The sequence below is a fragment of the Pipistrellus hanaki genome, assembly GCF_964339955.1.
Source record: "Pipistrellus hanaki genome assembly, chromosome: 7".
Taxonomy (NCBI): domain Eukaryota; kingdom Metazoa; phylum Chordata; class Mammalia; order Chiroptera; family Vespertilionidae; genus Pipistrellus; species Pipistrellus hanaki.
In genome coordinates, this window is record NC_140509.1 from 18,574,687 (window position 1) to 18,596,462 (window position 21,776).

At 38.1% G+C, this 21,776-nt stretch overlaps 1 protein-coding gene across 1 annotated transcript in view; it reads right to left on the reverse strand.

Annotated features, from left to right (window-relative positions):
- Positions 1-16,871: 16,871 nt before the first annotated feature.
- PKHD1 (PKHD1 ciliary IPT domain containing fibrocystin/polyductin) overlaps positions 16,872-21,776 on the reverse strand; it is a gene marked incomplete at its 5' end in the record, with an annotated part of 385,387 nt that continues 380,482 nt past the window's right edge. Inside the window, one exon of the mRNA XM_084889432.1 lies at positions 16,872-21,344. Within this exon, the coding sequence (XP_084745558.1) occupies positions 20,890-21,344 (455 nt within the window). The 3' untranslated portion in view covers positions 16,872-20,889. The remainder of the gene's footprint in view (positions 21,345-21,776) is intronic.

Here is a 21,776-nt window from a genome sequence, read left to right on the forward strand (position 1 = left end):
TGTTCACTTCCTTCCTGAAGCAAACTCTATCCTCAAACTAATATCTCTCCAAAAGAAAAATCAATTTAAAATGACTGTGCAAATGTGTTTATTTTTCTACCCTCAGGATTAAAAAGCTGAGAAATGATTAATAATAATTTGTCTGGAAAGATAACGCAGGCATTTTAGGGTGGTAGTGATTTTGCATCTTTAATTTTCATCAGTTCTAACATTTTATCATTAAAACTGCATGAATATCTATAGAAAGAGATAAAAGAAAACGAGAGAGGTGGTAATACCTCATATCTCTTAGGCAGTATTTCCTATGTTTCAGATTTCTACATTGTCTGACCCCATTTCAGTCAATTTTCCATAGCCTGCCTGTCTCACACTGGCTGAGGGAACACACCAGTGCTGTGTTTATGCTAATTTTATGCTCTCTGAGTTGTGTCTGTTATTCAAAGCAGTTGAAGCAGTTATTGCCAGTAATCTTATTTCTGTGGGAGCCCCGGGGCAGACGAGGCCTCAAAATCAGGCCTGCAGACTGAGGCAAAGCCATCACAGCCTGCTGGTAAATGGCAGTTCTTTCCCTCCCAATCTGATATCAGTTACTTCGCAAACACAGTAATAAAATGAAACAAATCAGATTTTCAAGTAAATAAACCAGACTTCAGAGGGAAGCAACAATGGTCAGGGCAACAGGACTGTAATAAGTCATACATAGGGGGACAGACAAAAGCACCAGGGCCTGGACCTCCACCCTCTTTATCTAAAACCCCCAAACAACGAAACAAGAAGGTTGTTTTAATCCAACAGCGAGAAAGGGGAGGGAAAACAAGTAAAACAAGCAGCAGAGTTGATGTTGACTTGCTCTTATCTAAAACCCAGCAACAATGCTGAAAATTGAATTATGTGCTATTGAAGAGCGGCTAGGGAGGCATAAACAAAAGGCTCACAAAGACAAATGGACTTGTCCATCCTCCTCACCCATAAACACTGACAGCCTTTAAAAAATCAACAAAATGGAAACAGAGTTAACCAGCGCAATTCCCCGCGAAGGGCCATTTGTCCTCCAGTAACACAAGGTAACTTGGGGGCTTTGATGCAGCAAGAGCTGTGACCAAGTTCCGTCTGCCAGACCAAAGAGTCTTGGGCTCGGGAGATAAGTCATTTTTGGCAACTTCTTATTTTCCACTTAACTCCCTTCATTCTCAACTACTCCCCCACACCACTCCTCCATTGTTATCACTCATTGTTGCAAGCAATTCAAATGTCTGAGCAACAATAAACAATAAATTGAGTGTCTAAAACTGACTAAGCAGGGTGATTGAATTCTTCTAGAAACCAAGGGGATATATCTGTGATGAATTTGGAGTCAGTGCCATGCTGATAAACTTACAGTTGTATTTTTCCCCCCTTTAATCTGCAGCAACTCGTCCCAGTCCTGCTTAATTTCTGTGATAGGAACTATGATAGAGACAACGAATATAGACTCAGATTCCAGAGGGGAATGAACTACACAGAATTGTATTCTGCTTATTCACTGAACTGGTATGAGCAAGGCATGTAGAACACCTAGTGAGGACACACAGAAGCACTGGTGGTTAAGATGGGTTCTCTGAGAAGGTGACTGAAGAGTTTAATTTTAGAAGAATAAAAAAAAAAAAAAAGATTCTAATTTTAATTAAAACAACAACACAGAAATATACAAGTGATGGAAGTAAAAGAAAAGTATTTTTTTAGGTAGAAAACTGGATGAGTTCATTGGGAGAATACCAAGGAGATCAGTGTGAATGGGGTACTGTAAGTGTGAATGGGGTAGGGTTCAAGGAAATAGTGAAAAACCAGATTCATGGGAGACCCAGCACGACAATTATAAAGTTTCTACTGCTAGTGCACTTAAGGGTTTAAACAAGGTAGAGGCATAATTTGGTTTTAGAAAGATCACTTTTCCAAGCAGTATGGAAGATGGGAAGGAGAGACTTTAGCTGGGAACAGAGAGGGTGGTGGTAAACAAAATGGGAAAGGATAAAACACAAGGGATTCAGAAGAAAGAGATGAACTGATGAGATGGTTATGGTGAAGATGTCTAGTTCACAGAGCATATAGAGCACATAATTTTATCTCTATTTCTTCCAGGGGGAAAAAAATAACATTAAAATGGCAGTAAAAGAAGAAAATATTTAAGCCCTGTATAAACAAAAGTAACAGAAAAAGAGATGATAACAGATGAAAAAAGTCAAGAAAATGTTGAAGTGGCAAGCAGATGCATGCGTATAAGTAAGTCAGCAGGGCAAGCAGATGCATGCGTATAAGTAAGTCAGCAGAGTCTAAAACCTAACTTCTGTGGGGAAGACAGCTGATTTGATACCTGAGCCAAAAACCCAAAAGATCTAGGAGTTGGTGGTACTAGTATCTCTGAAAGATGAACTGTGGTCTGTAATTTAAAATGAGGAGGATTTCTTGACAGTGTATAGAAAAATAATCATGCCTTTGCACTCTTTTTCTAATACCAACAGAACGCAGGGAGTTCACTCCCAGGGAGATTGAATCAGAGAAAATTAGGATTCAGGCCTACAAGTGGATAAAGAGCTGCATCTTAGTCCTGCCTGGGAGCTCAGGTGGTTGGAGCATAGTCCTCTTCACCCAAAGGGGGTAGGTTTGATTCTCAGTCATGGTGCATACCTCGGTTGTGGATTTGATACCCAATTGGGGTGCATACAACAGGCAACTGGTTGTTGCTTCTCTCTTACATTGATATCTCTCTCTCTTTCTTTCTGTTCCTCTCTCTATCAAATCAATAGGATATATCCTCTGATTTAAAAAACAAAAAAACAAAACAAAAAAGCCTGTATCCTAGGTTCTGAGAGTTTTTAAGCATTCTTTCCCTGTTCAGCTTTCAGAACAATAGCATCTATAAAGATCAGTAGGATTTATTTTTAGAGAAACTGACCCCATTCAAAAGTGAAAACACACACATAAAAACCCTTGCAGAGAGTAACAGATTAAGGTCTTCAATGCAACAGTTAAATCACTGGCTAGGCTGATTAATCTATAGTGAGTCTCACTGAGTTCACCTGTGCATACACAGTTTCCAGTCACATTTTAATGTTTCATTTTATGTATAAATGTACAGGCAAAGATTACCAGTATCATACCAAAATAAACTGAAAATAAGAAATAGAACTGCAAGGAAAGATAACTAAAGAAAACTGTGTGTGAATAGATGTGTGTGTGTGTGTGTGTGTGTGTGTGTGTGTGTGTGTATTTCTGGAGACACAAGAGAATATATTACTTTTAGGCCTTCATAAAAAAAAATAGGTTACTGTAAGTAGAAATATCCTAAGAATAAGAAAGAGGTCTTGGAAATTAAAAATATGAGAGCAGAATTTATAAAACAATAATAGAAAGACTGAATGTATCATAGAAGAATGCTCTCAGAAAGTAGAAAAATATACCAAAACTATTAATAGGAAAAAATAAAATAAAATAAAAATTGAGAATTAATATTGGACATCCAATATCTAACAAATGGAAGAATAGAAATCACCAAAGAAAGATTTGTTTTTTAAATTTAGAACTAAAGTTCATGAGCTATCAGATTGAAATGATCTATTGAGTGTCAAGCATAATTAATGAGGGGGGAAAAGTTGAACACTAATCATTTGAGAGTAACATTAATGAAGAAATAACTTTTAAAACCTCCTGAAAAATGTAAGAATCAGAATAACATCAATTTTAAACTTTAACAATAAAAGCTAGAAGGCAATAATTCAACAACTTCAAAGTCAGGAGAAAAAGTGATTTGAATTTTATTCCCACCAAAATTATATAGAATAAATATTTTCAGATATATATGAAATCTCATAAAACTGGCATATACTCTCTGAAAGTGATTTGAGGATGTGCTCCACCAAAATAAAGAATAAAACCAATATGTATCAATATGTTCTCTCCCTCTCTCTCTCTCTCTCTCTCTCTCTCTCTCTCTCTCTCTCTGTCTCTCTCTCTCTCTCTCTCTCTTTCTCTCCTTATTTTAAGAAAGAGAGGAAGGGTGATGGAGGGAGAGAGAGAGAGAGAGAAATTAACCCATGGATGTGAGAAAGAAACATCAACCAGCCACTTCCCATACACACCCTGGCCAGGGATTGAACCCACAACCTATGTATGTGCCATAACTGGGAATAGAACCGGTGACCTTTCAGTGCACTGGATGAGGCTCAACCAACTGAGTCACATTGGCCAATTCTGTCTCTCTTTCCACTGGATAATTTGTTTTGCTCTATAATCCATTTTTTCTTGTATTAAGATAGCTATTTCAGCTCTCTTATGATTAGTGTTTGCATCGTATTTTTTTTCACACTCTTTTTCCTTACTATACATATATCATTGTATTCAAAATAAATTTGCTTTAGACAGCATGCAGTTGTGTCAGTCTCTATTTAATTTTTTTCCTCTCTGTTATTTAATAATTTTTATTGATCTGTTTTCAAGTCCCCTGATTCCTCTGCCATCTCTATTGTGCTATGGAGCCCTTTAAGTGAGTTTTATTTCAGCTATTTTATTTTTCAGTTCAAGAATTTCAATAGGATTATTCCTTTTTTCTCTATTTGTTTGCTGGTGTTTAAATTATAATATTTATTATAATTCAAGTGTTTAAAATCAGTCATTTATATATTTAAGAGTCACTTTAATGGCTCTGTCAGAAAAATTCCAACGGCTGCATTATTGCATTATTTGTTGATTATGTTTTCCCAAGCTCATTGTGACTGGTTCTTTGTAGGTTGAGTAATTATTTTTTTGTGTAACCTGGTCATTGTGAATATTACATTATGAGGCTCTGATAATTTTATTTTATTTTATTTTATTTTATTTTATTAAATTATTATCTGTGTACATATCTTACTCTGAGTATTTTATAAACCTGACCGAGAATGTTGATGTTTTCATTTTTATAGCAATTGGGTGGGTTAGGTTAGATCACCTGCTAGCTATGGGCTGTGGTTCCAATGTCTGTTCCATTATCATAGCTTTAGTTGCATTATTCAGATTCCTCCTGTGCATGTACCAATATTGGAACGGTTTCCTGATTAGCTCAACTCTCAAAGTCTTTGTAATCTTAATTAGGACCAGACCCAGCATATACAGGTTGGAGATGCACCATGGAGTTCATGAGCTACTTTTTGGGGTTCCTTTTCTAAGCTCTTTACTATTTCCATATACCAATAGTTCCAAGTTCCCTGAGCCTCCCTTTTATTGTGGGTCCTCTGGCAAGAAACTGCTTTCTTCCCTGATTCCACCATGTCTGGCACCAATATGTAGGAGAACATGCAGAGAAAAGAACACAAAATGACTATCATTTATTGAATGATTCAATGATTATAGCAATAACAATACTGTAACAGGGTCTATTAAAGATCTCTTGTTTTATTTTCTCCCAAGGTATAAGATCCTAAATTGAATGTAAAGCATTTACAGACAGTAGAATTTATAAATAAAATATATCATAACCAGTTCCATGACTTTGGGGCTTCTCTACCAGAAATCTATTGCTCACAAGAAAATGAAAGGATAAGGAGTTTGCTTTAGAGAAAGCTATTGCCATTGATAAAGCCAGATTTAGGAAGGGATGTATGTGGTAGCTAACTGTGAAAGTGGTTTATGGGACCAATGGGACAGCCCTTTAGGGGTACAGGGAGGATTGTAACCTGATTCATGCTTAGGAGAGTGAGAGTGGAATATGTCAACATTGAAATTGGCTTGCAAAATTTGACAATGTAAGCATTAGTATTTCATGTGCACCAGACGTTGGCAACATGAGAGAGAGTGCCAACTTGGGGGATTTTTAGTTCTTCCCAGAGATAATACATTTTAACAAGGAGAGTATGTGTAGTGTGAATTTATTGGGGGAAAAATAAGGTGTTGAAGAGGGATTAGGGATTTACATTACCCATGAGAATAGAAATGTAGTATAAAGGTTTCCCCAAGCAGAGGGCTCTGAAAACCCAAAGAACATTCCCTTGTTAAGAACTGTAAAGGATCTGAGATTTTACCCTTTTATACGCTATTGAGTTTGCTTTCCACTGTTCCATGAGTGCTGGCAAAAAATTCAAGGTTACTGAATCAGAAGCCAAGGACTGCTCACATTAGTAACCATATCCAGAAAATCAGCATTTTCTTTCACTAGTTCTCCAAGCCCCAGTTTCCACAGAGAATTGTAAAAGGGGTCAGATGACAGCTATATGAGCAGTGGGTTGCATTACAGAAGAGGGATCCTGAACTCAGGGAAACTAAATATTTTTTACTGGACAGTAAACATACCTATTGTTTTATCTGAAGGGATGCTGTTCATTATACAAACAACTTTGGGAAGATAAGCCAGGGCAGTGGTTGGCCAATTGCAGCTTGCAAGCCACATGCGGCTCACGAGCTGCGGTTTGCTGGTCTGTTGACTAATGAGTTTGCTGACCACTGGGCTAGAGTAAAGGCAGTTAGTGTCTCTGCTCATGAGATGTTCAGAAACAGAAGATACCTTAGAAGAACTGTCTTCCAATAGCACAAAAACTCAACTTTATAAACCTGCTCAGGGAAAGTGGTCAAGGGAGAGTTAAAGTCAACTTCCAATAGCATTGGAAGCTGTCACTTGGCCTGTAGCTACTTTCTATCTTCCTTAAAGTGGCTCTTTGGCCCCAGTCCCTCTTAAGTGGGGTAAGGAATGAGCAAATCAGAAAGCATGCACTGTCCCCCAATGCAAGTTAGTTGGGAGGTGGGAAAGACTCTTGCTTTTCAATAAAGATGAAGTGTTGACTGGTATCTTGAATGGGACACTTTTAGTATTTGAATAAAGACTATGTTTCTGGCACTGGCAGTGTGGCTCAATTGATTGGAGCCTTGTCCCATACCCCAGAAAAGTTGTGGTTCGAAATAAGCTTGTCCTCAGATGAGTATTAAAAAAAAAAAAAAAAAAAAAAAAAAAAAAAAAAAAAAAAGACCATGTTCCTGTATTATAAAGAGAACACAGAACTATTTAATTCTCTGGATTGAAAGAAAAAATCATGTGGTCTGTCAGATTTTCATATAGTGGCAGGGAAATGGTTTTCCCCCAGCCTATATATATCTGTATGTCTATGTATGTATGTATGAATGTATGTATTTGCCTATCTATCAATCTATTTACCTATCACCTGTCATCTATTGTTTCCTATAAAAACCTCATATTGTGTAGCATAGGATTTATAATAGGCCCTCTGTTAAATGGGTTTGATTTTCATAGTGGATTAGTTTCAATAATGTGACTTACAAAACTTTTAAAAGTCATTATTATAATTATTTCTCATTATAGATTATAAAATGGTACTGTCCTATTTAAGAACCTACTTTCCTGAGGTTATTTATATGGCACGTGGCACTCCTATATTCAATCAAAATGCCTGTATTTAAAAGAAAATGGAAACTATCTGGCATTCTATTAGAAAGGAAGCAAAGTAAATATCAGGCAACATTATCACAATTTGTTTTTCTCTAAAGTGTATGGCATTGAGTTTATTTTACTGCCTTGCTCATATGAAAAACTGGGGTCAAACTACTTCATTGCTATATTTTTCCTCATTGGAAAATGTTATATATATATATTTCAGAGAGGAAAGGAGAGGGAAATAGAAACATCAATGATGAGAGAGAATCATTGATTGGCTGCCTCCTGCACACTCCACACTGGGGATTAAGTTCACAACCTGGGCATGCGCCCTGACCGGGATCTAACCATGACCTCCTGGTTCATAGGTCGATGCTGACCTACTGAGCCATGCTGGCCAGGCTGGAAAATATAATTATTATTTTTACAATGATTAATTCAAGGCATTTTTTTTTCAAGAAAACTATAAACTCATCAATTTTTCTTTAACCTGCATATCTGTTTCAAGAAACTTGATAAGTTTTTCAGTATTTATAGAAACATTTAGAAAGAGTAACAAGAAAAGAAATTCACAGGGCCAATCTAATTATCAGCAGCAGCTGTAACCTGTTGCACTTAGTGCTGGGACTACAATATAGGCAGCTTTAACCACATGTTCAAGCATTTAAAAAGCTTCTTTTATCTTTTCTTGTGACTCAAACGGAAATTACAGAGTAAGAGCACTATTCAGGATATGAATGTGTTCTCCTACCACATAGAGAAAAGTCTTAACCCGTTTCCAGTTAGCTTTAATATTTTTGAATTATGAGGCTGCTTACCTATCAAAAAATGATTTTTGCCCAGCTGGTGTGGCTCAGTAGTTGAGTCTCAACCCATGACCCAAGAGGTTGAGAACTCGATTTCCAGTTGGGGGCATGCAGGAGGCAGCTGATTGATGTTTCTTTCCCATCAAGGTTTCTATCTATCTAGTCCTTTCCTTTCCTCTCTCTCTAAAATCAATAAAAATATATTTTTAAAAATGAATTTCATCTGTTGGAGATTTCAAGCACTTCATACCATGTGGTTTTCTTTTTGCTGCTCTATTATATATCACTTTTAAGAAGGTATAATTGCAGGTTGCCTTACTGTACAAGGATTGAATAAAATGTTATGGTTTTTCATGAGAGAATGACCAAAATTTAACTGAATGTGATCGATAAAAAATTCAGATTTGGGCTGATTCTATATTCTATTCAAAATCATAATGTTTTCATTTGAAAACTATAATTTAAAATAGCAAGTTGTCACAATGTTTTTAGCTGTTTGATTTCCACACACACGTACACTTTGCATTGTGCTTCTTATAACATTTTATAAAGTGAGAGATCCTTTCATGAAAGGGAAATCAAGTTCTACTTCCTTCTCGGGTTGCAATAGGTTGTGTCTTTGCCACTAAATATATCCCTTCCTATAAGCTTACTTATTGCATACACATGCTAAATGAGCAAAGCTTCTTACTAAAGGTTGTGTGTGTTATAAATGATGCACCACTTCCGTTATGAAGAGAGTTTGCATTGTTCATACAATGGGGAAGGAATGAGAGTGAAAAGAGATTAGAAAGTGAGGTGTAAGGAGAGAAAGGCAGGAGAGACAAACAATGGGTAGGCTTCACAGATTGTTTTCTTGTAGATAATGCAAACATGAGAAAAACCATAAGAGAACTTGTCTTCCTTTGTTTTAACAGAAATTGTGATTTTTTTTTTTTTTCCTTTGGGTGGGAGAACTTACGGATTTGTTTTATAGATTTTAGGAAGTGATATTGTACCTCTCTGGTTCCTTATAACTTTGCCAAGATAATGAAAGTGTTTTATATGGCTACTTTTTCTGTTCCCTCCCTCCTTCCTTAAAATAAACTTTGTCGCCGAAACCGGTTTGGCTCAGTGGATAGAATGTCAGCCTGCAGACTGAAAGATCCCAGTTCGATTCCAGTCAAGGGCATGTACCTTGGTTGTGGGCACATCCTCAGTAGGGGTGTGCAAGAGGCAGCTGATCAATGTTTCTCTCTCATTGATGTTTCTAACTCTCTATCCCTCTCTTTCTCTCTGTGAAAAATCAATAAAATATACTTAAAAAATATAAATAAACTTTGTCTTTCCTAAACATCAGAAAGCAAGGGGGTGGGGGGGTGGGGAAGGAGGAAGTATATTATTGAATGTCTTTACTTTTTTAAAAAAGAAATCCTAATTGTTGTGTGTGCAAACGTTTTCTCCCCTCACAGAGAGGCTGGGAAGAATTTAGTGCTAAATAAATGCTGCCTCGAACTGGGCAAGATAAAACATAAATTATTGCATTAAAACCTCTAACAAGTCTATCTGCTTTTTGAAATGACTGCGAGATGAAAGCGAGGAGTCTCATTTAAGAAGGCTCAGCGGATCAGTTCTGCATTTATATAGCTGTTATCAAAAGCAATTCATTTGGAGATCAAATAGACTGACAGATAGGACAAGCAGGGATCACCACTGCCTTCAGGCAGCCCAAAGCCAGGACGGCTCCCCAGCACCATCACTAATATTGAGTCTAGTCAATGCTCCTGTTTATTACCACTTCCATTCTGCCCGCTGCATTATCTCAGCTTCCTCCATCCTTCTTAGCCAGCCTAGGGTAAGGAGCAGCATAATAAGAACAGCGCTTCCTAGGATGGGTCTGGTGAGAAAAATGCTGTTGTACTGCAATGAGCAGACTACATTCATCCAAATTTTGGACAAGGGTGACGATGGTGAAGAATAAAAGCAGAACTGGCCTGGCTGGGGTGGTTCAGTTGATTTGATTCTCAGTCAGTGCACATGCCCAGGTTGAGGCCTAGATCCCCAGTGTTGGGCTTTCAGGTGTGCAGCCAGTCCGTGTTTCACACTCACATTGATATTTCTCTCTTTCTCTCCATCTCCCTTCTTCTCTCTCTAAAAATCAATTTAAAAATCTTAAAAGCAAAACAAACAACAAAACAAAACAATAGAAGCAGGAAATAGGCGTGCCAAGGGGCCTTGGGTTCTATGACCCCATGATTGGCATGTCTCCAGGACTCTTCCAGGCTGTGGATACTGCTCAGCTCTCCTCAGCCTTCTTTCCCACAGAGGGGCAAGGAGGAAGCATCTCATTATAAAGAGAATTTGCACCAATGGGCATTTGCAAGGTTGGCACTGGGGAGATCTGCTTATCAGTGCAGAAGCTGGGGTTTCTCATCCTCTATTTTGTGTGTGCATATGTGTGTGTATTAATCCTCACCAGAGGATATTTTTTCACATTGAAAAAATATTGGAAGAGAAGGAGGTAGGGGGAGAGAGAAAGAGAAAGAAAGAGAAACATCCATGTGACAGAGACACATCCATTGGTTGCCTCCTGTACGTGCCCTGACTGGGGTGGGGATCAAACTTGCAACCCGAGTAGGTGCCCTTGACTGGGAAATAAATCTGAGATTCTTCCTTGGATGGGCTGATACCACTGAGAAACACTGGCCAGGGCTCACCCTCTTTTAAATAGAACTTACTATATTTTTATTTGATTAAAGGTATCTTTGTTAATTGTTGAAAGCCTGAATAAAACAAAAACGAAGACAATGAAAAATAAAATAAAACCATCTTTCAGAGATAACCCTATTAACATATACATATATAATATGGACACAAATATATACACATATTTATGTGAGATAGTACTCTATTTGCATACTATATGTTTAACTTAATACTAAAAATTAAAAATTTCTTATGCAATTATCATTTTTCAACATAATTTTTAATGAATCAAGACTTTTAACTATATGGATGTTCCAATCTTGATTTAATTATTTCTCTTTCGTCAATAGTTTAGGGACTTTGTTGTCCTTTTTATTTTTTTTTAAATCCTTACCTGAGCATATGTTTATTGATTTGAGAGAGAGACAGAGACAGAGAGAAGACAGACAGAAAAAGAGAAACAGATGTGAGAGAGAAACACTAATCAGTTGCCTCTTATATGCATCCCAACCAGGGATCAAACCCACAACCTACATATGTGTGCTGACATGGAATCAGACCCACAACCTTTTTGGTGCACAGGAAGTTGCTCCAGTGGGTCTGGGCTGCCTGTCACTATTTGAACCAATCAAGTGTTGTAGAAAACTGGAGAAGAACCAAGCAATACTTAGAGAGATGGAGTTATATTTATTATGCTTGGGTCCAGAGGAAAATGTCTCTCAAATTCTGGTCCCCAACATGGAGGAATGTTCCTTATTTATATGTTTTTACCTTCTTTGGCTCTCAAATATGGGGTGTTCCTGGCCCCCTTTGCAAGTTCTTAAAAAGCCTCTATGTATTGGGGCTTTGAGACCTCAACCAAAGGCCTGGCCTGGTGCCAGCACTGATAATTTGGTCCAGGGAAGGTTTTAATGGCCTCTCTGAAGTGGAAGTAGTCTTGTTTTCCTTATTATTTAAGCAAACAAGCATTTACAGAAGCCAAATAGCAGGGTTAAAATTTCAAACAGCAGTTTTTATATAAGATGGATGCTTCAAATGCAGAAACAGGATTGAATCATATAGAGAAGCGTTTATTCCAATACTGCCGGCAGTATGGGAGAGCAGCAGGTCAGCCACAAGAATCTGCTTTGCAACCTCCCATAAGCCAGCTGCTTATACAGATAAAACAAAGATTTCATGGAGAAGTAGGGCTAACAGGCAGGGGAAAGCAGGATATGCAGGCTGGGGTGGGACTCCATTGTTTGGACAACAAGGTTGTTAATCTTTCCATGATAATAGGCAGTTCTTGAATGAGAGTGGACTGCATTCCAAGGTTGACCCCAGGTCCCAGGGGTGTACAACTCCCAGCCAGGTTAGAATGTCCTTTCTTTAACCAGAACAGGCAGTAACAGAGCATGATTAATATTTCCCCATAACCATAGCTAGTCCCCAATATTCTATTTTTGCCCCTACTACAACCAACTGAGTCACCAGGCCAGGGCAAGAAGAATGTTTTATAAGCTTAACTGCGGGTCAAGGAAAGGAGAGAATTAAGAATGCCATTTTCTCAGATAGCAATAATAATACTTGGGTTGCGACCTCACAAATTTTGGAAGCCTGAACTCTGTTAGCCAAGTTGACCAAACAAAGGAGATCACATCCAGATATAGCTATAAGTTCATTTAGCTCAGGAACATTGTCCAAAAATGAAGTCTACAATATTAATAATTTATTGAAGTACAAGGAATTTTTATTTTATATTACTTATAATGGTAATATGTTTGGGTGACTGATGCTTCTCATCTGACTAGAACTTTCAGGGACTTCCTGGGTTGGACACTGAAGTCCCAAATCCCAGGCAACTCCCCCGTCTCAGACAAATCAGGGCAGGTGGTCAAAACACCAATATATTCTTGACAAGCTGCCATTTCAAAAATGGTTTTACCCACTTAAAATGAGCAAATTAAAAATTGTAGGTTAAATAAATTACATTCTTTTTAAACATAAAGCCGCATTTATGGTTTTTATTTAAATATATTAAGTGGAATATGGAAGAATGTACAGTATATTTTAAGTAGTAATGTTATTTTTACTGTTCAATATTGGCTAACATTTTAATTTTTTCTATTTTTGCCTTAATGTACAAAGTGCCTTTTAAATTGTTAATTATGCTTTTGAGGACCCTAACGAAGATGTTCTGTGCACATGGACACTCCCCTTCAGAACTCCATAGAAGTCAGTAGTTGTCCACATATTCACACCCAGAATGAAGCATCTATTTCTAGTGCTGCTTCAAGGCAGTGTGTCAGATTTAAGATCTGTATTATCTCTGAGACAGGACAGCATGTAGATAAATGTCCTGATGGTCCAAGCTTTCAAAGAATGTCTCCATTTTTTCTGTGGATATGCATCCCTGCATGGCACAGCTAAATATGATTCTGTTTTCTTAGCCCCCTTCTACTTCTCCTTGGCCCCCAAATCTCCCCTCTTCTCTTTCCTGCTCTCTCCTTCATTGTTCATTTGGAAGATATAGTTTTCACTGGGATTAAAACAGGGTTCGCATTTGAAATTTTTATTTACCAAACAGAAAAATATTTTACTAGAAGGGAATGGTAGTAAGGGGAAATGATTTTCTGCATGCCCTGAGGCCTGGAATAGACAGGATTTGATTTGCTATGTTCGGCTGGAATCTGGATTGATACGCAGCAATGAGAGGGGGTATTTAATAAAATTTACATTTCATTTTCTCACTTGACACTAGTCTCCTGTCACTCATGGAACCGATGGGGATGCTGCAAATAGCTTTTGCTGAATCTAGCTGGCGAAACAGACTGGGAAATGAAAAGACAGAGGAGAGAAAGAGAAAAAAAACAACAAAAAAACAGTTGGGATTGTTTTCATCTTGTGGGGACGGTTTTGGAGACAAATCCATTGTGGCTGGACGACCTGAGAGCCTCCACACTGGAAGGGGAGAGTGTGCAGGTGGGAACTGATGTGACTCAGCTGCCCACAGGGGGCAGTTGTGATGCTGAGGGGAACCTATGATTGAATGAGAGTTTAAGCTTTTGAAAGACTAGTGGTGATAAATGTCCAAAGATAGGAACAAGAGCAGAGGAATAAGCTCCCCACCATCATTTGTGTGTGCGTGTGTGAAACCTTAGTGTCTATATTAGTTTGTTATTGCTGAATAACAAATTATCAGAAACTCAGTGACTTAAAACAATACCCATTGTGGAATATTATTTTATCTTAAAAAGGCAGGAAAGTTTGTCATTTTCAACCAATAAGGATGAACCTGGAAAACATTATCTAAATGAAATAAGCCAAACATAGACAAATTATGTATGATCTCACTCATATGTGGAATATAAAATAGTCATAATAAAAAAATTAAAATTAAATGAAATAGTCATAATCATAGAAACAGAAAGTAAGAATGGTGATTGCCAGAGGGCAGGGAAGTGAAAAAATGGGAAGATGATGGAAAAAGTATACAAAGTTTAATTTTTGCAAGTTCTGAAAGTCTACTATATATTGGGTCGGCAGCTAAGTAATTGCGGATTTTGTAAAGAAAATCAAAGACAATTTTTTCATGGAACTAAATAACTTTATTCTGTAATGTATTGCCCATTTTGATCAATGACCTTTTGCCATCTTTCAGGCAGCATCATAATCCCACGTTCAAAAAACTTCTGGTTTTTATTAGCAAAAAACTGAATCAGGTACGATTTGACATCATCATCATTATTGAAATTTTTACCATTCAAGGAGTTTTGTAAAGATCGAAACAAAAAGTAATCAGATGGTGCAAGGTCAGGACTATATGGTGGATGTGGCAAAACATCCCAACCAAGCTCCATTAATTTTTGCCAAGTGACCAAAGATGTGTGTGGCCTTGCATTGTCATGATGGAATACACCTTTTCGATTTGTCAATTCGGGCCGCTTTTCTTCAACTGCATTGTTTAATTTCGTTAGTTGTTCAATGTAGACATCAGAATTGATCGTTCGGTTGGGTGGTAAGAGTTCAAAGTAGACAATTCCTTTGTAATCCCACCAAACTGATAACAAAACCTTCTTTTGATGAATATCAGCTTTTGATGTTGTTTGAGTTGGTTCACCTGGCCTGCTCCACGATCTTTTCCGCTTGATATTGTTGTAAACAACCCATTTTTCATCGCCAGTTATCAGTCGTTTTAAAAATGGATCATTTTCATTACGTTTCTTTAGCAAATCGCAGCTGCTAATGCGTTGCGTTAACTGTGATTCTTTCAGTTCGTGAGGAACCCATGTATCGAGTTTTTGAACATAGCCAAGTTGTTTTAAGTGATTTTCAATGCATGTATGTGATACATGAAGCTTCTCTGCAATCTCACGTGTTGTACTGTGACAGTCTGAATTGATTATTGCTTTGATTAGGGCGTCATCAACTTCAACTGGACGACCAGAGCGTTTTTCATCTTTGAGTGAAAAATTACCAGAACGAAATTTGGCAAACCAATTTTGACACTGCCGTTCTTTTAAGGCTTCGTCACCATAAACAGCACATAACTTTTTATGAGCTTGCCATGCGTTTTTCCCTTTGCGGAAATAAAAAAGCAAAATATGACGAAAATGTTCCTTTTGATTTTCCATTTTTCAACGAACGCCAAACGAAAACTACAAAACAGATCAAAAAACTTTTTTTTACTGATTAACAGCTGAATAGCCAACTATCAAATAACAAAATGTGTTTTACATTTGTACTACGTCTGCAAACCTAAAAATTCAACTGAAGCCATATATGTGTGAAACCCGCAATTACTTAGTTGCCGACCCAATAGCATAGTGCCTATACCAATAATAATGTATTGTACACTTAAAATTTTCTACTTGTATTGTACACTTAAAATTTTACCAACATAGGAGTCAATCTTATGATAGTTAGGTGTTCTTACTATCACTACTACTATTACTACTATTACTACTAATAGTAAGGAGGAGGAAAACGTGGGAAAAACTTTTGGAGGTGATAGATATGTTTACTGTCTCCATGGTAGTGATAATTTCATGGGTGTATACTTATCCATTAACTATGTACAGCTTTTTACATGTCGGTTGCACCTCAATAAATTAGTAAAAACAACAACAAAACACCACCTGTTTGTTAGCTTTCAGTTCTCTAGGTCAAAAGACTTTGAAGGCTCAACTGGACCTTTTTCTTAGGTCTCACAAAATTTGGGATGAGGAGCTAAAATATGCTTCTTTTAAAAAAAATATTTTATTGATTTTTTATAGAGAGGAAGAAAGAGAAGGATAGAGAGTTAGAAACATCAATGAGAGAGAATCATCTATCAGCTGCCTCTTGCACACCCCCTACTGAGGATGTGCACGCAACCAAGGTACATGCCCTTGACCGGAATCAAACCTGGGACCTTTCAGTCCACAGGTTGACATTCGGCTAAAATATGCTTCTTTACCACTTATTTATAAGGTCTATCCAGTGCCATAACAGGAAATCAAGGAGAGAGGCAATCACGAAAGCCTAGAGAAAAAAAAAGTGGTCTAAAAAGAGGAAGAGAAAATCTGGACTAGATGCTCCCAAGATACCATGTAAGATGAGGATAGAGAATTGTTCTCGAGAACTGGAAAAATGGAAGTGACTGGTGATTGCCATAAGAACAGTCTCTGTTCTGTGAAAGGGTTGGAAGGCAGAGGGAAGTTCATGTGCAGTGAATGAAAACCGAGGAAGTAATGAAATGCGTTAATAAAAGTCTTTCAAACAATTTTGTTGGAATGCAAGTGAAAAACTGTGAAGGGATCTGAAGGGGCCTGTATAGAATTAGAGAATCAATCTTTCAAATCCTATTAGATTTCAGAAAGTCCTACAACTGCATTAAATGAGTCTTCTGTCCCAAAGCAGACCAGATTGATGGGCAGAATCTACGTTTTCTTGAATTGTTCCAAGCAAAGAAACCCTGGTCTTTATTGAGGACTATAAATAACAAAGCCAGAAGAATATTTGTAAACAGGCAAGTCTGTATTTTACCACTTAAATCTCATTCAACTTTATAGAAACGGTTTATTTTTTAACAAATTACATTCTGGAAATGTGACTTGTCTCTCAAATATATATGTAATTAGTCACAGTGCTATTGTGTATGTTGAAATCAACTGTTCTATACTTAGTAGTATAATTCCTTTTGCTTATAGCTCTTTCAAAGTTGACACTGATACATTATAAATTCCAGAAATAAAATATGAAATAAATGCATGAGTTGTAAAGACAGAATTAATTAAAATCCTTTACTGTTACTGACATATACAATTTTATAGAACCTTGACTGAATAATATTTGCATGTAATTTACATTCAATTTCCCCATACTCATTTTTAGAATTTGCATACTTTTCAATGTATAGTAATTTTATACATTGGGAGTCAGACAGCAAGACAGAAGGGAATGATTCAACCACATAATAATGGAAAGGACTGGGTCCTGAGGGAGCTAAAGGCCTTTTGGTATTCAGTAGCCTCCCTGGGCAATAATATGGGCAGGTTTGCTGCAGGACACAACCCCAGTCAGATTGGCTCAGCCTCTTACTCTGAGACATGAAGTTTGGTCACAGTCTGGCACTTTCCCTGAACACAACCCCAAAACTCAAGAGAAGGTGGAAACTACACTAATTCCCTTCATTCTTCTCTCAACTTTAATACCCATAAGCATTTACAATTCTTTTAAACTATCTAGAAATTTAGTTTGCTCAGAATCTTGGGGGAAAGGAGTTCACCATATATAGAAAATCAGAAATGGAAGGCAGAAATAGATTCTTTGGAATAACACAGGAACAAGATATTTTTCAATTGTTTATTTGAATAAAGGGCTGTTACTGCTGCAAAATATTTGCTGGATTACCTATAATCTTAATAAATTTAGGATTGGCTGGCCTATAGTTATCCTTTATCTAATTTGCTCATCTCTAGACATGAATGAACAAATAGAACAAACTGTTCTATTTGTTTCCAGCATTTACACAATAATCTCATTTTTTTGAGAAGTAAAAAAAGGATGGGCTTAACTATGGTTTGGGCAATTCTGGCCAGCCTCTGAAATTCCATGCCTTGTTTGAGAACTCTGCAGGTTACTCTGGGTGTTTGTGGCTGTTGTTCAGGCCCAAAGAGTCCATTCTGACCTCAGGGATCCTGGGCTTTGCTGGCGGTTGAATGAAAAGGCTAATTATAATTATTCCTAAACAGAAGGATAGAATCAAACTTGCCTTTCAGAAAGGTGAGTCGTGAGGCACACGGAGGATAGATAAGACAATAGTAAAAATTGGGAGAAGAGTAAAGAAGGAGTAGAAATAACAGCTGGTAGCTGACCCTTTGGGAAGGGTAAGATAGGACATGGAGTCATGATCCATTTCTAGATATCTGGTCTGAATGCAGGGACATGGTGTACTGTGTTAGGGAAAGCATGAGGAGAAGGGGGCTGTGAGGCCATGTGAAGGCATAGTGGCTGTAGGACACCCGAGCAGGTAGTTCTCAGTGGCAGCTAAATATATGGCACATAGTTCAGGAAAGAAATCTAGGCTGGAATTTGAGATGGTGAAAGAAGTCACCAGAGTGAAAGGGAGAATGTGTAGACAGACCTCAGTAGGTAGTGCTAGGACTGCTACCATTGTATAATCCTCAAAAGCCTTGATTTCTAAAATGTTTTTTTTTTTTTTTTACAAAAAGATCACAGCTCTTTCAGGACTAAAGTAAAGATTGCAAACAAAATTAATCATAGACTAGGAAGCTACAAAAACTAGATAAAGAACAGGTGATACAGGGGCAAATTAAACCAGAGAAGGCATAGTCTGCCTAAGCCTGTGGTCGTGAGCCACATGCAGCTCTTTGGCCCCTTGAGTGTGGTTCTTCCACAAAATACCACAGCCTGGGAGAGTCTATTTTGAAGAAGTGGTGTTAGAAGAAGTTTAAGTTTAAAAAGTTTGGCTTTCAAAAGAAATTTTAATCGTTGTACTGTTGATATTTGGCTCTGTTAACTAATGAGTTTGCCGACCACTGGCCTAAGCCATTTGTATTATTTTTTTCTGTTATGTTTTTTCGATACCGTTAGTGCCAAAAAAACACACAACATATCTGCAAAGGGATTTACCCTTCAGGCAGCTATTTTGTGCCTCCACAGTTAATGTCTGTAGGACAGATTGCCCATTCAGGCCCTCCTTAAACACAGCGAGTCTGGATTAAAATTTCATGAAGTACGTCTAATTGTACCTCCCTCTGTATTCAACACTGTGCCACGAGGAAGGCTGCCTATCTCTTTTAGGGGCAGCTTGAAGGTTTGAGATGTCACAACACACTGAAAGAATGAACAAAGAGGCCGAGAAAGCTCCTGCCAACTCATGGCAAGGTGACACATATTTTCCCAATGACGTCCTGTGATGATGACTTTTTGCCAGTATTTTCTATGGAGCTAGTTCCAGGGCATCTTTATTTAAGATTTTGTAATAGAAGAGTCTGTCTCCTTCCTCTGTTCTAATCCAAATACAGGACAGCCCTTTAACCTTCTACAGGTGGGAAAATCCTGGTTCATACTTGGGGTAAAGGTGAGAGGAAGATATTTCTGAAAATCCTCCTCACCTCTGCTGTCTTTGCTTCACTCCTTCAGAGGACAAGGCCTTCTGGATCCAGAGCCAATGACACAGTCATGCTCCTTTAAGGACCCGTTAGTATGAACACTGAAGGGCGCTGTGGAAATGTATGAATTAGGTGACATTGCCGTTGGTATCCTTCCCCAGCTTAACACCAGCTGACTCTCCACTCTGGTCTCCATTAGAGCCTCTAGCATAGCCCAGAGAGGTTGTGCATGTAATCTCTCCCCCCCCCGCCCCCCCCACCCCGCCCCACCTCATCAGGCAGCCCTAGGAAGTACTTTTCCGCCAAAGCAGTTCTTTGATAAATGAGTTAACTGAGAATCCAAGTGGCCACTTGATTATCCTGGTCTCCCAACACAGGTTTTTGTTTTGTTTTTTAATTCCAGTTGTAATTTTACCCAGTTACTATTGCGAAGAACTATCTAAAAATAATTTTGATTTATAAACAATTAATTTTCCCAAACTTGCTATTCTTGTATTTTAAAAAATATATATTTTATTGATTTTTTTACAGAAAGGAAGGGAGAGAGATAGAGAGTTAGAAACATCGATGAGAGAGAAACATTGATCAGCTGCCTCCTGCATATCTCCCACTGGGGATGTGCCTGCAACCAAGGTACATTACCTTGACCGGAATCGAAACCAGGCCTCTTCAGTCCACAGGCTGACGCTCTATCCACTGAGCCAAACCGGTTTCAGCTATTCTTGTATTTTCATATGTAATTAAAATCTCAGCAAATCCCATGAGAATATCAATTTCCATGTATCAATACTCATGAGATGCAGACTTGATATGTTTCTCTATTGTGAGCTCCCAATAATGATTGCATTTACGCCATAAAATGAAATCAGCTTGGAAAAACCCAAGAAGTTGACTTATAGTTGAAAGGTGATTTCTGACAGATCTCTTATCATTCAAATGTTCCTATAAGGTAAAAAAGTATTTTACTGTAACACTGCAGAAATAATTGTAGTGAACCAAATCTTCTCATGACCCCTTAGTAAGAGAAGCCCAAAGAATTGGGGGTGGTCCTCCTAAAGGCAGCTTAATAATAACTCCGACTGGTATAAGTAAATGCTATATCATTACTGAGATGACAAAACCAGGCTTAAATGAACAACAAATAAAATATTAACAAATACTTGGAAACCTAGTATTTGGCTGACATTGGACTAAGATCCATGATAAATACAAGACATATCTAACATTATTTCAATCTTCAAGCATTTATATGACTGTCTCCCATTTCAAAATTGAAAAACAAGAGATTTTAGAGTCCATGTTCTTTCTTCTTAGTGTCCATATAAGTCAGGCCTCATCTCCCTGTTCATTTTCGAGAAAGATGTTGAACATTCTGACTTTCAGCCCAAAGGCCCACACTGCTCCTGGATCACAGCTGTTCCTGAATAGCTTCTGGATGGACTGAATGAAGGCAGAACACCTCACTGGCACCACAGGATGCTTTCTTCTCTTGGGAAAGTCCTGAGCTGCCATTGTCCTTGCCCAACGGACTCTGTTCCTGCATCTGCTGCCTCCCGTGTCTGAGGTCTGGACAGAGCAGCAGCCGCTGATCTTGACCTGCCAGCTGGTATCTCAGCAACTGCTCTTGGGCCTCTTTCCAGTTCCCAGGCTCCTGCATGCACATCTGCTGAGCAAGAGAGGCTGGAGCACAGGTGTGCACAGGGGATGTGACAGTGGTAGTGCTGGGAGCAGATACAATGGCCTCTTCTCGGCCACCACCCTCCTCTTGAACAGCAAGGTGGCTAACTTTCCTTCTCGACACCCCGTTTACTGATTGGTGGGGGAGTTGGTTCAGCTTGCCCACCATGACCTTCATCCTCATATCTGTGAAAAAAGAAGTTGGAGAAGAAATAAATTTAGTTCTCAATTACTTCTTTAATTCATCTCCCCAGATACTTCATTAAGAATTTCCTAACTCATGAGTGTTTTATTTTTGTATTACATTATTGAGGGATGTGTCAATTTTTTTGTTATAAACAATAAGTGCTGGAAAACAAGTCAGTTTCACTAAAAAGAGATGTTGACAGGAAGCCAGGAAGGCTGGTCAACAACCTTAATTGCTCTAACCACTCACACTTTAGTTGAGACATTGTTAGCTGAAGCAGCCTCCACCTTGTTTGTCCTGTGTAAGTTTCTGTTATTTCCTGCCTAAGGGCTAGATGTAAATTTCTACTTATGTTGCCTAAGATGTTTTCCCCAAAGTCTTAATAAAAGGGGATGGCAGAGCCAGAGCAGGGAGCAGTTCTCCCACTAGAG